The 18,334-nt window shown below is 42.6% G+C and overlaps 1 protein-coding gene across 3 annotated transcripts; it reads left to right on the forward strand.

Moving 5' to 3' along the window:
- Window positions 1–660: 660 nt before the first annotated feature.
- On the forward strand, window positions 661–14,286 carry xkr4 (XK related 4). 3 transcript variants are annotated; one of them, XM_078264112.1, is made up of 4 exons: window positions 661–1,352; window positions 11,073–11,272; window positions 13,089–13,443; window positions 13,686–14,286. In XM_078264112.1, exons 1-4 carry the CDS (start codon window positions 661–663, stop codon window positions 14,284–14,286), a joined length of 1,848 nt encoding a protein of 615 aa, XP_078120238.1. The 3 variants fall into 3 exon arrangements, with proteins under 3 accessions (XP_078120238.1, XP_078120239.1, XP_078120240.1); XM_078264113.1 differs by having other exon boundaries at window positions 13,098–13,443; XM_078264114.1 differs by lacking the exon at window positions 13,089–13,443 and having other exon boundaries at window positions 11,073–11,297.
- Window positions 14,287–18,334: the final 4,048 nt, after the last annotated feature.

Raw genomic sequence — 18,334 nt, forward strand, 5'->3', positions numbered from 1 at the left:
AGGCTGCAAGCTGACAGGCAGACGATGTGTTTGCACGTAATAGGAGATTTTGACGAGACTATAGCCTACTTTGTGCTAGTATGGAGCCCAAACGGTATGCAAACAGCTGAGAGACAGACAGGAAGAGGGGGAGTCAACGAGAGAGAGAGATAGAGAGAGAGAGGGGGGGAATGATGTCATAGTTTTAAGTCTGTGCCATAGAAGAAGCAGATGGATGCAGCCGTCCTCCTTTTCCTTCGATCCTGTTTCCATTTCCATCGCCAACATCTGCATCAACATCAGGACCCATCGAGGACAAAGAGTGACAAACCGCAGAAAGAGAATCTGTGGTGAAAGGAGTCTATCTGCAGGTGGAGGAAACAAAACGGAAAAGTCTCCTGTCGGCTGAATGTAAGCGGATCATCAACCGAAAGAGTCCAATAAAGACGTGATATGGACCAAAATATCGGAGCAAGCACTGGGCCAGTCCTCTTTTCTGGCTTTATTCTGTATTATGAGCAGGCGGCTGTGTAGAGGAGCTAGTCCTGCCCAGAAAGGAGGAGGAGTAGGAGAGACACACACAGAAGGGTGTCGACGGAGAGAGGCAGGGGAAGAGGAGAAGAGAAGAGGAGGGTAGGAACGGAGGAAAAAATAATAGAGTAATATTTCAAGCTTCCAATAATGGCGGCTAAATCGGACGGGGTCCTGAAGATGAAGAAGAGCGACGTGGCCTTCACCCCCCTGCAGAACTCGGATCACTCCGGCTCGGTGCAGGGGCTCCACCCGGGCGCCCAGCCCGACTCTGCGGGCACCGGGGACGGGGACTTCGCCAACGGGGAGTCGCGGTGCTGCGGCGGGGGAGGCTCCAACTCGACGTGCCTTCGCCTGAGCAGGGAGCAGCAGAAATACACGGTGTGGGACTGTCTGTGGATCGTAGCCGCAGTGGCCGTGTATCTGGCCGATGTGGGCACCGACGTGTGGCTGTCGGTCGACTACTACCTCCGCCGCGACTACTGGTGGTTCGGCCTGACGCTCTTCTTCGTGGTGCTGGGCTCCTTCTCGGTCCAGCTCTTTAGCTTCAGATGGTTCGTCCACGACTTCACCACCGAGGACGGCGCGGAATCCGCCGACTGCTCCCACATGGACGGGAACAAGCTGCTGAGCGGCTCGGCCTCACACGGCGACGTTACCGCTCCACACCACCCGGCCACGCCGCAGAGACAGGCGTCGACCGCCAGCAAGAACACCACGACCAACAGCACCGCGAGCACCGCGCTGGGCAGCAGGAGTAAAAAACGCTCGGCCTACTACTCCTTCTGCGTCTGGTTCGGCCAGTCCGTCATCCACATCCTCCAGCTGGGCCAGATATGGAGGTAGGATATGGGGCTGGAGGCCTTGGGATGGGTAACAGTGATTGTGGGTGAATGTGGGTTTGTTGTGTGAGGAATGAATGAATGAATGAATGAACAGAGGGGCACTCTGAATGCTACCAGCTGCCATCTTTATCATGCTCCCCTCTGCAGGGCCAACACCAGTGGTGGAAAAAGTATTTAGATCCCTTACTTACTTAAGTAAAAGTACTTATTCTACTGTTCAAATACTCTGTTACAAGTAAATGTCATTGCATTAAAAATGTTACTTAAGTAAAAGTATGTGTAAGTGTAAATGTAGCCTAAAGTAGGCCTACTTAATTCAATAAAATTTTATTTACAGTGTCTAATCATAACATGAGTTATCTGAGGACACTTTACAGATAGAGTATATCTCGACCACACTCTATAATTTACAAAAACCCAACAACTTCCTTTAAACAGGCAGAAATCTAGCAGTAGGGCGTCAAGCAGGACCAAGGCAGCAGCTGCAAACAGAGACGATATAACAAAATAATGTTACCGTAGTTACATTCCACCACTGGCCAACACACAGGACACGGTGGGAGGCTGTTAGGTCACTCCCTGACAGAGTACAAGCTGAACAGGAATGTTTTTTCTCTCTTTTGATAGAAACGCATGCAGGGAGTTGGCCCTGGTCTGTCAGTCACACCTGGTGTCAAGCAGTGAATGCTGCCGATGCTGTGCACACTTTTCTCTTTTTGTGCCATTAGAAAGGACTTCCAACAGCTTTTGGGTGGAGTTATGGATTTGAATGACCCTTAACTTACTACACATGGTGGCATTTGACAACAGCTTACCCACAGTCATTTATTAAGTATATGTAGAAACAAAACATCACGCAGCAGACAACTTATTGAAAAATCTAAAGTAAAGCCTGCAGGCTAACTATTATAGACGTATTCTTTATTAGTGTCAGTAAAATGTACTTAAAGTAACAAACATCGCTCCTTAAGAAAATGTGTAAGTGTATTTGACTGCTGTAGCTGGTTGAGGTGGAGATAATTTGATGTTTGATTTAATCTATAACAGTGCATCATATTTTATAAGATGAGCAGGTTCTTTGTATATTGAATGCTCTTCTAGCTGGCTGTAACAATATTTCCCTCTAAAAGGAATGGTGTAGAACATTATTAATCTGCAGATTATTTTATCGATTAATCGTTTGACCCACAAATGTGAGAAAGTGTCCATCATCACAGTTTAAATCTCACAATCCAGAGTCTAAGCTGCCATATTAAAATGTCTTGTTTTATCATAAACCCAAACTGTAGCCATGGAGCCTTCTGATTATAGTAGCTAATTATTTCTCAAAACACTGACTTGAAAAGTATTTCAACGTCTTGTTTTTTGTCTTATTTTTTATTCTAATTTCGAATTCAAATATTTATTTTTGAACCACACGTAACAGTTGGACACGTCTTATTTTTTTTTCAATCTAAATGTCCATATTTCCACACCTAATTTTCACCAAAATTGAAAGGGGCGCTATGCAGTTTTGGCCATTTCTTCGCTGTTTTTTGCTGGCAGGTTTCTCTATAGAGCTCCCCCTACAGCTTTGGAATAGATATTTGGCAGTTCCGATGTTTATTCGTGTCTGACTCCTCACTCGGTCAGTCTGCTGTTTCCTCTTCTTCTGTTCCTCCGACAATGCTTTCCTAGCTTTCTGCTTCTTTTGTGCCGGCTCAGCCATGACGATAGTGTGAAAAACTCCATCGCTACCTTGTTAGCCGGTTCCTGGATGGGCGTATGTGTGCAGTGCCGTGAAGCAATTTGTTACATCGCGAGACCTGATATCACGCGATACTTCCTGACGCTGATGCCGCCGACTCGCCGGCCCAAAGTTGCGAGGGTGGTTTTTCAGCTCACAGGCGCTAGGGGGGAGCGAGACGACCACCGTTCAATCCAAAAAAAAGTCATATAACCATTCCAATGACTCCGAAGCTGTTCAGTTAAGGTAAATTAAGCTAAAAAAAACGGCATAGTTCCCCTTTAAAGTTACACAGCAGTGGATTGACAAAGCTCGCACTTCCACCAGAATCAGATCACATGACCTCAGGGTCTTCAACTGAAGCTTTAGCTCCGGCTGCAGCCAAAGTGTTACTGTCTGCTTGACCTGTCCTGGGGCTGCACATATAGTAGTGCTCTTATAGGTCAAGTCACACGTGTGACATTTGCAGCACCTATAGTGTGTAATACTATATATAGTACTGTAAGTGTTCTCTGCCCTTTTCTTTCATAACTCATACTGGGCTCAGACTGCAGCAGCCCTGTGACCCTGAACAAGAATAAACAGGTTTAGATTTCAAAATGACGCTTCTGGCATTTTGAAATTTCTACGAACCTGTAGATTTGTAAGACAGTTATAAATATTTTTTGATTTAGTTCATATGATAAGATAGACTTTATTAACCCACTTGCGCGTCCAAACGATGTTTGACAAAACTCCTACTCAAAAAGCGATATTACAAATTTTAATTTCAGACATTTATTTACTATGTGACCTAAGACTACATGTAGCCATGCTACATTATAATGTATTAAAGAGTGAGTTAATGCATGAGTTTAAACCCGTTTAATCTATTATTCATGATTATTTATTGCTATAGAAATCTCCAGACGTCAGACAGAAATGTTAAAGTGTCTGCGGCTCTGTCGAAAGATTAATTCGCTTTTCATTTTTCAAAAACCGGATACAGTGTTGATGTTTTGTACCAACCTTAATCAGAGTCATTTGAACTATGCCCGTTGATCACGCCTCTTGTGCAGTAGAAAATACAGAGCAGACTCCCCAGACTAATGTTCAATGTTAAAAGATTGAGCTTGGTCTGGTGATAGCCAGACTAACAATTTGTGTGTGACTGGTCAGTTTTTTGAAGAAGACATGAACGTCATTAATAAATCAGAAATCATGATGATTCAAATACTTTAATTGATGCATTAATTAAAGTATTGTTCCTGCATTCAGTCATGCATGTAGAATTAATTCATGCTTTTTCATGCTGTATCATGTTGTATTGCTTCTTATATGATGATTTAAGACAATACTTTGTAGTAAAATGTCAATCTTTGCTGACTTGTACTAGTTGGATGGATATGAAATAGGTTTTTGTGACAGATCATATTTGTAGAGTTTGGGAGAAGAGACAAAGTTCTCTGTTTACAATGTCATACTTTATTGAAGAAGTTAAGTTAATTTGTGTTTTTGTGCCAATTTGCGCCGACTTCGCACCTCCTCTAAAAATTAGCTTTGTGTTCTGCCTGAACACAGAGTCAGGTTTATTTTCGAAAGGTTGGTTTCTCATTGGGAATTGTCATGCCCGTTGTGTTCTACTATTAATAATGACAAGCCAGTGACCTATCACATTCAAAATGTTGCTCCCAGCTGGCCCCGCCCCTGTGTCTACCTCTGGGTCATGACGAGCAGGTCTACTGTCTGTGTGTTACCGTCTTTGATAAGCAGTAACTTTGTGTTTGCTGTGGGTTGGGAACAGTAACAGTTAAAGACAGGTTTTATAGTTTGTGCATTTTTTTTGTGTGCTCGGCACATATTTTACATTCTGCATTGCTCGAATATTTTGAGTGATCCAGCGTGCAGGGCCAAAACACAAAAGATGTTTCTCACACTTCAGGCCTGGAAAAATATGAAACATTGGACAGAAAAATGAGAGATCCCTCTGTCAAAGAGATGGAGAGACAGTTTTGCTCATCTTTCCAGAGTTATTCCTAAATGAAATATCTTTTTTTTAGTTTTCTATACTGTTTGGTTTTGCCTTCCATTTGCACTATTTAGAATGTACTACTGTATTGTACATATTACTTATCTTTTTTTAATTGTATATATTACTTATCTTTCTTTACCTTATTTGTACATATTACTTTTCTTAGTTTTTTAAATTGTATACAGTATATTGCTTATCTTTTTTTATTTTTATTTGTATATATTTCTCATCTTTTATATTATACTTGTTGTACGTGTCCTTATTGCACCGTGGGTCAGAGAGGAACATATTTTTAATTGCTCTGTATGTCTGGCACATATTGCGGAATTGACTAATGTTGACTCAACTTGACTAAAACAAGGTATCAAACAGCATCTCCACATCATACTGACTACAGTGATACCCCAGAAGCTAAAGAGCACATGTAGCTGAAAACCCTCATCATTATCATGGTTAATGAATGCTGCTCAGCAAGATGCTGGGGGTCTGTAATGTTCGCTCTACAAAAATCTGTATCAGACCCATCTCTGGTAAAACAATTGTTTTAAAGAGCAACATTTGGGCTGACATTCTCTGATGTTTTTGAATGTGATCTTTCTTTATCTTTGTTGGGGGCATTTTGGGGGCATTTTGAGAAATGATGCCGTTACTAGACAGTGAACAGTAGAGAGGTGACAGGAAATGAGGCAAAAGAGGAGGGGGAAAGACCTGCAATCACATGGTTGCCATGGCCAGCAGGATGACCCAATTTCCTGTTTATGTCCACTTAGCACTACATGAGATTCAGTGCCAAAATCAGAGGCACGTTTAAACTAGGGCTGCACAATATATTTCTTTATTGTCATCGCAATATCAACTGGCGCAATATACACATCGAGAAAGGCTGTGACATATCGCAATAGACACAAAACTGATTTTTGTTTTTGTTAGTTAGAAAATATCAGCACAAAACCGCACATTAATTTATAACAAGCAATTTGTTAATTGTAATTTGTTGAAAGCAGCAGAAATGCAGAACTGAGTACACTTTAATATCTGTTTATTTATCGCAAGCAATATCATTGCGATTTTTAATGTTATCGCATATTTTCCTCATATCATGCAGCGTGCTCATATTATGCTTTTTGGTGTTTTCCCTTTCCTTTATTGTGTTATATATCTTTTTTTGTGCATGCAATAGGCTTCCAAAGTGGAAAAAGTCCAAAGTCCACCCCATCTTCCAGAGAAAACACTGTTCACAAACTGCTCCAAACAGCTCTGTTGTAGTCCAGCCTTTACTTCTGTGACGAACGTGGTCACTTTGTAACACACGTTATAATGCTCGCCTAGCTGCTAGCGTGGCACGCCCTCATACTCTGCTTCTGACTGGCTAGTAGTCCTTACCTAGCTACTGTCAGGGCACGCCCTCATACTCTGCTTCTGACTGGCTAGTAGTCCTTACCTAGCTACTGCGCATGTGCGACTCCCAACAAAGATGGAACAGAAGTGAGATGTCTCACTCTGTAGCTAAAACAGAGAGCTCAACACACAGGGTGAAAAGAGGAGCTGCAGCAATGTGCAGTACAACAAAAATATGGTGCTTTTTGAAAATTAAACCATGTAAACCTATTCTGATATAACCTCTAAATACAATTATGAACCTGAAAACGAGCATAATATGAGCACTTTAAACAGTGTTTTGCTAAGGTTTCCGGGTTGAACGGCATGTTTCCTTGGTACGGTGTCAAACAGTGTGCAACAGGCTTTGAGGTATGTTTTCTCTCGTTTGGTGGGTGTGTCTTTTTGTTTATTGTCAGCAGACACGTGTCTGTAAACTCGTGGTAATAGAAAGGGTAGAGCACTTGCACACACAACAGGTTATGTTTAGGCACAAACACTACTTGGTTATATTTAGGCATCTAAACTACTTAGTAGTTACTACTTAGTAGTTACTACTACTTAGTAGTTTAGTCGCAACTAAGATTGTGGTTTGGGTTCAAATCAGACGTTAATTCGGATAAAAAAAAGAAACAACTTCTCGTTCGTTTACTTTTATTTTCAAACGGGAGTTGAATCCTCTCCAAAGGTGATATTCCTGTGTTTGGGTCAGCATTGCTGTCAGACATATCATCTTTTTTTATTATATGACTAGACTAGAGAGTACCAGAATGAGACATTTTCCAACCCTCATAAGAGCTTTAATTTTAGAAATGTAAAAAAAAAAAAATCCATGAATCAAAATCTCTCTTGGTTTTGTGACTAAAATCCAAACAAATATATTACAAGCAGTACCTTTCAGTACCTTGATTTTCTTTTTAAATGCATTCACTGTTTCTGCTACTGTTCTACTGAAGCAAACCATTTACACAGCCGGTATCAGTATCAGTTTTTGATATACTTACAGGACACTCTCCTCCTCCCCCTTCTTCTCATCCTCTCAGGTTGTTTTCTGAAAGCTTTTCCATGAATATCTGCCGTTACACAACGTGCCAACTTCCAGTGCTGCAGCCTTTGACCTGCGCTACTTGATTTCACTACCTCTATCTGTACACACACACACACACACACACACACACACACTGTTCACACTGCTGTACACACAGGTAAAGTGTTTGGTGTTTGTTAAATGAGACAGACATGCCAGATTCCCATGTGAAACTAATGACCAACATTGCAGCTGGATTTAAGGTCTATGTCTATGTGTGCACGTGTGTTTGCACCAGATATTCAAGAGTGTGTGTGCCAGTTTTTACAAGATGTTTCTTTGAAGTTCATGGCTTAGTATTCTGTGTGGGTTTGATAAGTGCATTATGCAGCATAGGTGTTCCTGTAAGCCTTGAAACTACCCTTATGAATGTTACTATAGGTAAGGAAGAGATGAAGTCACCTAAATAATAGCGATAAATAAACAGTCTTAGGACAGATGAGTGAGGCTTATGTTTAAACTGATTGGTGTATCTCTCTGTCAATTAACACACCAATAGTCCTGTTCCTCGTCAGCAATATGAGCTCTCACGCTTCGTTGCAACCCATCTTTATGTGCGTTGTTATGGCGATTCATCATGTTCATGCTAAGTGTTAAGCCAGACGTGTTAAGTTTGGTTGTGTCCCGCTTCTTTAAGCTAAGTGGGAGAAAAAGCTGTAAACAGTTCTGTTAAAATGAATTACATTATCAAAGAATAGACAGAAACCACTGAAGATCTCCCAATGTTAATTTTTACTTGCGAACACAAGGAGCCAGTTTCAGCACTCAGCGAAGTACAGATAATGACTAACGAGAAGCCTTCTACATCAGCTTATTTATGAGTGAAATACAGTCATAATACAGAGTCAATGTAGTCTCCTTTATCTGGTCAGAGTCGATGTTGTCTCCTCTATCTGGTCATGGAGTGCATGTTCTGCCCTCAGGCTCCAGACAAGATAGCCAATGGCTCCATGGTATCTTGTTAGAGTAATCAGTATAATATGGTATTTTTATGCAAACAGCTCCATTCAAGCCTTTACAATTCCCGGCTAAAAACTGCACCACACTTTCTTGAAAGATCCCTTTATAGAATTGTCTATTATCTAGTGTGTACAGGACCACCAAAAAAATTAAAAAGGGAAAGACAGAAGACACTTATACATACATTAACATTCAATCATCAGCTTTTATCTGAACCAACACCGCATCTCGGGATGTCTGCTGTAAGGTTATTTTTGTGTTGAAATGTTGAAAGGTGTAGAGCAGCAGACTGACAGTGAACAGGCCCCAAAGCCATATAATGCCAGCACGGCAGGTTTTAACTGTGAAAACGCAGGCAGCGGGCTCATCAATACATGTAATCTCCGTGGTTCTGCTCCTCCTTTGCACATTTTAAAAGCCCATTCATGTCTTTTTAAATCCAATAAACAAAAAAATCCTTTATTCAAAGGACAAAAATCTTAAAGCTGTTATATCATTATGTAAATTATGTAAATCTGTCTATCTGCTATCTAAACGCGGCCTTAACGTTGCACCTCAATGAAACATGCCTAACCCACATGCGCATGACACCTGTAACCATTGTAAGTCTATATTGTGTTTTGTTTATTGATATTCTTCACCCCCATAACACACACGCACACACACACACACACACACACACACACACACACACACACACACACGCCTATCCACACTATTTATACCCTACCTCACTTTAAAGTATATTTCTTTACAGTTATTTACACTACTTGTATTTCTATTTTTCTTTTTTGTCCTACATGTATGTCATTGCACTTTATGTATGTACCTTTCTCTGTACCTGTTTTTCTATCTTGTTGTTTGCACCTTATGTCCATTCGTTTTGCACCGGGACCAGGGAAACAAGTTTTATTCCTCTGCGTACTGTACTGCACTGTATATAGATGGATTACAATAAAGTCTCTTTTAACTCTCTTATCTCACTCTTAAATAAATGTAATATATAAGATGCAACTGGGCTTGGAGTGCAATCAGCAGATAATTTCAGAAAGCATTCTTGCACTTTTAAACTTCTTTTAAAACGTCAGTAACAGTATGGATGTTTGGATAGTAGTTGACCCTGTTGTTGGCACACAGTAGGAAGTACCACACAGCACAGTTCATGTTGGGCATTGCGCTGCTGTTAGGGTCAGGGTAAGGGTTGAGCATTTATTTGTGATGGTTAGGGGCTAGGGAATGGGTTATGTCAACAAATATGTGCGTGTGTGTATGCTTGCGAAAGGCCTATCTGCCTCTTGCATTATTTACAGTCTCCTTCCAGAGCAGGAGAGGAACAGTGAGGGGGTGGAGAGAGCAGGAGACTGTAATGTAATGAGACTCTCTCTCTTTGTTTTTCCTCTGCAGTTTAAAATTGTGTTTTATTTCTGGAAAGAGGTTTTTTTTTTCATAAAACTGGGCTGTCTATGCAGTAGAATTGCGTCAAACGTGTTATTTGGAGTTATTCTGCTGGCCTGTGAGTAGGGAGATCTGGGCACTGGTAACATGGAGGGAAGTTTACCATCGTTCATTTACACATATACTACCAACATTATTAGGATACAAAGTTCGTTGAATATGAACAACGCAGACCGCAACAACTGTGATTGGTCCGCTTGGCCGTGGCTCGGTAGCGTCGCATTTCTTCCTACTCGTTTCCGGGTTCTCCTTCTCACAGCAACAACATGAACAACATGGGGGTTAACTTTTCCGGAATCGGTACTCACTCCGGAGGAAATCACCGTCACTCGCTCTAGCACACCCCCGGCACTGCTAAGATATGCTAGATCGACGCAGATGCAACCGTGGCACAAGTATAAATCTTCAGAAAGGCGTAGGCCACTTATGTAGGCCAAGGCGTAGGCTCTGTGTGGAGCAGACTTGCTACTATGAATCAGACTTTAGAAAGCACCAGCACCAAACACACACACACACACACAGTGAGAAGTGTGTCATGTCCATCTGTCCATGGACAGGCTGCGGCTTTATTACTCTCAGCCCAGATTTAATTTTCAAATTCTTTATTGATATTGGAACTTCATTTCACAGCCTGTTAGCGTTCTGCTAAATGACTGCAATGTGTTGGTGATATTTCAGAGATAGAGGCAGAGAGAGAATGGGAATGAACTGAGACATTAAAATGTAGGCCACAGACAGACTGAACAGTAATAATGAATTCACTTCATTAAATGAGCTCTTGCCTCAGGTCTGGAGAGGTACAGTTGCCGGGAGCTGCAGACGTGTGCTGCTCAGCCAGTGTCCATGTTGCAATCCAGTCTTTTCTAATGAAACTGCACGGTGAATCTGTTGCTTAGACTAGGCTGATACATTTAGTAAACTGTGCTGATCACCCTGATCAGAATACCTGATCACTTTAACTTAGGTATTTCAGAAAGAAAAGAAGGTGAGGAAAGTTCAGTGCGTTGTTCCTTTCTCCTTTTTGATGTACCGTTACATGTAATGTTTCGTCCTGTCTGGTTGATGTTGAAGCATGATGTTTTTCCTCCGTCTCTCCTCCAGGTATTTTCATACTATATACCTGGGCGTTCGGAGTCGCCAGAGTGGTGAGACAGAGCGCTGGCGTTACTACTGGAGGATGGTCTATGAGTTTGCGGATGTGAGCATGCTGCATCTTCTGGCCACCTTTCTGGAGAGCGCTCCACAACTGGTGTTGCAGCTGTGCATCATCATACAGACACACAAGCTCCAGGCTGTGCAAGGTAACACACTCACTCACAAGCAAGTGTCTTTCTATACTTACCCTCAAACCTAACCTTATCTTGTAATTTGTTATACGATATGTACTTAGAAGAGTTTTATAGTATTTTACACGTGACCGTGCACCAAAAAGCTTCACTTTCTGGGATAAGATAAATAAGATAGATTCTTATTGTCGCGAAGGAAATTTGTCGGGACAAATGAACAATATCTGCTGTTTAGAGAATTTAACACAACATAGTGCATACATACATACAGTACACACAGACAAAGACTGTTATCACTCTGCATAGACATGCTCATGTTGCATGCAGGGACTGCCACCAGCCAACAAAATTGCACACTGCCCGGTGTACAACACATCATACTAGTCATCATAATATGTGCAGTAAGGGTCAGCAGCCTTATCAACATCAAATCCTGATAAAAGAAAAGTAAAAATGTACATGTTTGTGTTTAGAATAAAAGCAGCATTCCAGGAGTTAGACCTCTAGCTGGCTTGCCATTCAGTGCATTTATGGACAATTATCACTGTATCCATCCAGTGGGAGAATGTGAAAGTGATTCAATCCTAAAATACTTTGGAGTGCACCTGGACGACAGGCTAGAGTGGACTGGGAACACAGGGCGCTCTCTGCCAGAATGGCCAGAGCTGACTTTACTTCCTGTGAAGGCCCAGAGGCTTCAGCATCTGCAACAAGATGCTGACCAGAGACACTAACAAGCTATGTCGGTGGCCCTAAAACTTTTCTACTCATCCCCACTCTGTCACAGCGTGGAGTGGAGTGTGGAGTGACTGGGAGGCTGCAGACTTGCTGACTGTAACTTATGTTGGCGCACATTCGTTTTTTGGTCTGTAATGTACGCGTGGGTCCGGTGTAGATGCCGTGCTTCAAAACAAACTCCTATTGTCACTTAAATAATTGTCCAGAATCCCCAACTTTAAGTTGGATATGTCAATCAGTTTACTTTTACATAACAAAACTAATAAAACAAAATAACTCAATCAGCATCTCAAGTTCTATGTTTTCCACTTAACACACCTGTCGCCATAAGTCCATACTTAGGTAAACTTTGGCTACCCACAGAGTCACACACTGATTGCCAATGTAATGGCTCCGACACCAATTGTATGTTGTTTTTTTTATTAAATGGACTGGACTTCCTAACCAATAGACCCCAGTCTGTTAGGTTAGACAATGACGCCTCCTTAAACCTGCATTCTACCTATTTTCCTGCAGGGGGCGACGCCACTGGCTCCAAAAAGAAGTCTGTTTCTATAGAAGTCTATGAGAACATGACCCTACTTCTCACTTGATTTATTACAATCTTGATTTAATAAACCTTTTCATAATGAGTTTAAGTAACATTTCCATGGTAACGGCGAGTTCAGCTAATGAGAAAAGTCGCTGTTACGCTTAGGATTGTGGATAATATCGTATTTCTCCATAAGATCGCGAATAAAACATGTTTTTCTTAAAACAAGGTTGATTTTATACCGACTTCTAGCTTCTACAGGAGAAGAAACTTTAGTTTCACAATCTCGTAACTCGTGGTAAGTATACTTTGGATGGTTTAGACAATATGGCTGATAATCAAAATCCTTATGGAGAAAATGAATGGGATTTTTGACTTCCGGAATGACACTGTTCTCTCTCTCTCGCTCACTCTATAGACACGTAGAGTTCTTCTCATCTGACTGTGGTTCTGATGGCAAATAAGCATTTATTTTCCAAAAATGTGTGTATTTCTGTACTGTTCCCCTGATGTGGCACTGGAATTGAACCCTTTGTGTCTCTGTGTGCCTGACTGTTGCAGGTATGACAGCTGCAGCCTCCCTCGTCTCTCTGGCCTGGGCCCTGGCCTCCTACCAAAAGGCCCTGCGAGAGTCTCGGGATGACAAGAAGCCCATCAGCTACCTGGCTGTCATCATCCAGTTCTGCTGGCACTTCTTCACGATCGCTGCGAGGGTCATCACCTTCGCCCTGTTTGCCTCTGTGTTCCAACTCTACTTTGGCATCTTCATTGTCTTGCACTGGTGCATCATGACCTTCTGGATTGTCCACTGTGAGACAGACTTCTGCATCAGCAAGTGGGAGGAGATTGTGTTTGACATGGTGGTGGGCATAATCTACATCTTTTCCTGGTTCAACGTCAAGGAGGGACGGACAAGGTGAGGACCCACAACCCCATTCAGTGTGAAAAAATCTGTTTCAGTGGCGTGATTTTTTTTTAAATACATTCTTTATTATTCCTCATTATTCTGTAGATTGACAGTACAGTACAGCACAGTGTTTGTGTTGGGAGGATGGACCAACTGGTTAGTGTAGCTGTCCTCACAGCCCACTGTTAAAATGCTGCTTCATGCTTTGCTGACTGATGTCATTTTATTGTTTTCATTGTGTCTTTGTGCAGGTGTCGGCTTTTCATCTATTACCTGGTGATTCTGGTGGAGAACGCTGCTCTCAGTGCGCTGTGGTATCTCTACCGGTCGCCTCACACCACTGACGCCTTTGCAGTGCCAGCACTCTGCGTCATCTTCAGCAGTTTCCTCACCGGTGTGGTTTTCATGCTCATGTACTATGCCTTTTTCCATCCTAACGGGCCGCGCTTTGGCCGCTCGCCGAGTGGCCAGGCTCTCGACCTAGACCCCACGGCTCAGTTCTCCACACTACCGTCTGAAGGTGCCACCAACTCGCTGCGTTCCAACCGAGGTGCCACCTCAACCCTGGAGCGTGACGCGGGGAAGTATTCCGAGCGGGACGGCTGCATGCCAGTTTTTCAGGTGCGACCCACAGTGCCATCCACGCCATCGTCTCGCGCTCCACGCCTCGAAGAGACCGTCATCAAGATCGACCTCTGTAGGAACCGCTATCCAGCCTGGGAGCGCCATGTCCTCGACCGCAGTATACGCAAGGCGATCCTGGCCATAGACACCTCTCTGACTCCTCCACGGCTGCAGTACAAGGATGACGCTCTGGTGCAGGAGAGGTTGGAATATGAGACCACGTTATAGTTCCACCCTGCTCTCGGAACCCAGAAAGGGGTGCAACTGTCAGAGGAGTATCCTGCTCTCACGAAAAAAACAGCAACAGGGACTGTAGCAATAAGAATTTGTTACTACCAACAATCTCACTTTTCATCTCTCATTCCCCTTTTTTTCTTTTTCTATTCCTTGGCATCAGAGCCCACCCAGGAGCATTCAGCCCTCTTGGTAGTGATCGGAGGAGCAATTTGGCACAAGTCCAGTCAATGTCACCGGATGTGTTTGGGTTCTTGGTAGGGTTGTTGCTGTTATTTTTTTACTTCCACTCATCAGGGAAATCCTGTCTGATATGAACTAAATGCAACAGAGTGCGTCGACACTCTGCTCAGACCGTACGAAAAGCTAGTTAAGGTTGGGAAAGTTAAGGATAAAACAAGCATATGTCCATCCAGACGAGTTTTAAGTCATCTGATATTCTACTTTAGCCGCAATGACACTGGAACTACGAATAACGATCCCTAATTCATCCGTAGAAACTTCTAACTGACATGTCTGTCTTAATGTGCTGGTGACTTACAGTTTGGATGTTCTGAAGATGTGATCCCATAGCAGCCACAACTGGGTGGGTACTTCCATCAGTATCTACATGATAACACTCATCGCACCGGTTCTCTTAGTGCCAAAAAAGGTTCCTTGGAAATGTCCTCCAGATTCTGAGGAGAAACACCTAATGCCGGGTTTAGACTATATGACATCAGCCCGATTATACTGCCAACCCTGCAGACGTTGAGGCGTCGGTTAAGATTGGGAACAACAATGGGCGTCCGGCGCGACAGTCGATCGTTTCATCCTGTTTAGTGTGTCATGGTACGACAACCGACGCAGCATCTGGGACGCCACACAATTAATGTCTCGACAGAAAGATTAGCATGTTAGAATTTTGTTTTGCTTTCCAAGACGTGTTCCCTCACCGAGGCCTGTAACAATTATTGCATGATTGCCTAATCGCAATTTCTTTTTTTACATTATCGTGGTTTCTTTGTTTAAAGGAAAACGCCGACTTATTGGGACTTCAGCTTATTCACCGTAACCCCCAGAGTTAGATAAGTCCATACATACCTTTCTCATCTCCGTGCTTGTCGTAACTCTGTCTGACGCCCCCACCGCTAGCCTAGCTTAGCACAGATCCTGGAGGTAACCGGCTCCATCTAGCCTACTGCTCCCAATAAGTGACAAAATAACGCCAACATGTTCCTATTTACATGTTGTGATTTGTTGTCACAGCGTGTACAAATAACAAGGTCACATGAGACACAGCCATCTTCTAACCGTATACATACTGGGAACTATATTCTCAGAAAGACGAAGCAGCTGATACTTCTGCTACTTTGGCGGAGTGATTTGCTGGGCTTTTTGGGTGCTGCAAGCAAATCACTCTCTAATTCCTTTGCAAAAGTAATACATAAATAAATACTTTTAAATTTGACTGAAAGCGACAATTATATTGTTAATGGCAATTATTTCAGAGACAATTCATTGTAAAGTAAAATTTGGAATTGTTACAGCTCTACCCTCATGTTCATGACTCTGACCAATATCGCCAAGAGAAAGAGGAATGGTGTTGTTGGTGCTGCAGGTGGAACTGTGAAACAGAGGAAAGGTCACGGTCGTTCTTTTCTTTCTTTTTTAAGTCTTTTCCGACACATGAGACAGCCAGCGTCATACACACCGCCATTGTCTCTTTTCATTCTTGTTCCTAGCACCTCCTTCCCGATGACATCACAGGCATCGTGAAAGACGGCAAGCTTTGATCGGTCAGGGCATCAAAGTGTAGTCTGTCATGTCTCTCAGCGTAGTCCTGGCAATGATTTATGACTCGCCTAATCTGACACATTGAGCATCGTAACGGACAAAAATATGGTGTAGTCTGAACCCGGCAATAGAAATGGCTGGGAAGTCCAAAATGTTCTTCTCTGGCCTGGACATTTCATTCCTCTTGGATAAGTATGGTCTACACTTTCAGACAGAAAGTGAACTACACAAAGACAGTGGTCAAAGTAGCATCTATACTCAGTGTTTTGTTTGGATTAAATCAACCAAACCTGTCAGGAAGGAAGGATATGGAGCGAGAAAGAAGGGGTGAAAGCTGGACAGACACAACCTCACTGTCTTTTGTTCCATAAAGGAAATAAGTCAAACTCCACAAAGCCAAGAAAAAATCTTCCTGGCAGCTCAACACAACTATTTGCTGTCCAGCCTCATAAACCTGGCTGTGCAGTGATACTGATCTTTGCTTGTCTGTGGAGGCTAAAGTGGGGGAGAGAGAAGACAAAACGAGCAAAACGCCAGACGGCAATGAAAAAGGCCGTTAATGGAGTCCAAGATGGAGAAGAAGAGAAGAAAGGCGGACAAGCAGCCGTCTCAGCCAAACTCAAACCAAGCACCAGGATGTACAGTTCTCTGATACAACATGCAGCATTTTTTACTTTAGAGATGATGTAGAGGGTACTGAAGTCATTGTCTGTGTTTTTATGTGTGTGGCGTGTGTGTGTGTGTGTGTGTGTGTGTGTGTGTGTGTGTGTGTATGTGTTGGCAATAGGCAACATTTCGACTTTAAATCTGCTTGTTCTTTGATAAACACACGTCACCTCCTGGGGAATTTTTTTTCCAGCAGCTTTTAAACATCGTTACACCAGGCCACACGGCACAAGTTAACATGGTGCTGGTAGTGTCCACTGGCTTTAATGGGAAATGCTAACAAAGAGATTTCTGGTTAACAATAGTGCCACTATAAAAGCTTGATATAAGTCCACCGTTATACCACATATCATGGTCTGAGAAGGGTAACTGATGAAATCCAGACATTTTCAGTGATGGGCCGTCAAATGCAGGAAAAAGACAAAACGACAACAATTGAAGGTCGGTGCAAGTAGCAAAAACATTTTATTCCAACAGATATCGGTCACTTTCACTAAACTCAGCACAAGCCATGTCAAATCAAAGACAGCACAATGTTTCTTCCTCGCTCGTGTAATGGGTAGCTGCACAGCGGCAGCCTAGTCAGTGTTGTAACTGGGGGCCAGAAGATATATCATAAATAATACGACTCTTTGTCATGTTAATCCTGTTTTTTTTTGCCACTTTTCCTCTGTGAGGACACTAATCATTGAGTGTCCCTGTACCCAAATAGACACAGACATACACCAGAAAGTATATATATATTTTTTTTAAGATTATTTTTTGGGGGCTTTTTCCCTTTATTACAAGTGACAGTGGATAGACATGAAAGGGGGAGAGAGATGGGGGATGACACGCAGCAAAGGTACAGGTCGGATTCGAACCCGTGCCACCAACATGGGGCGAACGCTTTTACTGGGCTAGAGGCCTCCCCCATCAGAAAGAGTTTTAATCATTTTTTATAATTAACATGACAAAGGGAAAGAAACAAGGGGAGTACATTTGGATAAAATAGTCGATGGAGAGATTAGGGCAGCACGGGTGGTATACTGAAGGGGAGTAGACTTAATGACAGTGAGCTGGACTATAGCTAAGCTTTGGCTCTAACCAAAGTCCTTTTTGAAGTAGATCATAAAATTATAGCCATCCTGCCATACAGTCATTTTCAAGATTCTTCCCATTAATGTCCAGGTTCCATCAGATCAGATCAAGATCAGAAGCGTGCTATGGATGTCCTGGATTAGACGGTACCTGATGATGATGATGATGATGAAAATGTCTAAAGCCCTGCTAGTGGCACCTACTGTACAGACAAGGTCTTAAACAACATACTGACAGCGGTGCTGAAAAAGGTTAAGGTTTGCACTGAGGAAAGATCCGGGCCCCTCGTTAAGATTTCTGCTGGAGACATTCAAATTATTGGACAATTTCATTCCAATCCAGACATTCGTTTTTCAAGAGACCTTGACATGCGTGGTCATACTGTATGTCTTTTTTTTTTTTTGTCCACAACTCAAAGATTTTCAGTTTACGGTCACAGAGGAGCGTCACATTCAAGAAGCTGAAATCAGAGAATTTCTTTTTTTTTTTCTTAAAAACATGACTCAAATCTTTGCAGCTC

The sequence above is a fragment of the Sander vitreus genome, chromosome 12 (genome assembly GCF_031162955.1).
Source record: "Sander vitreus isolate 19-12246 chromosome 12, sanVit1, whole genome shotgun sequence".
Taxonomy (NCBI): Eukaryota; Metazoa; Chordata; class Actinopteri; order Perciformes; family Percidae; genus Sander; species Sander vitreus.

What these genes read in the sequence shown, in the direction of transcription:
- xkr4 (XM_078264112.1), top strand. Translation starts at nt 661, where the DNA reads ATGGCGGCTAAATCGGACGGGGTCCTGAAGATGAAGAAGAGCGACGTG. An exon ending in CAGCTGGGCCAGATATGGAG is followed by an intron (nt 1,353 to 11,072) that starts GTAGGATATGGG and finishes TCTCTCCTCCAG; the next exon opens with GTATTTTCATACTATATACC. An exon ending in GTCAAGGAGGGACGGACAAG is followed by an intron (nt 13,444 to 13,685) that starts GTGAGGACCCAC and finishes GTCTTTGTGCAG; the next exon opens with GTGTCGGCTTTTCATCTATT.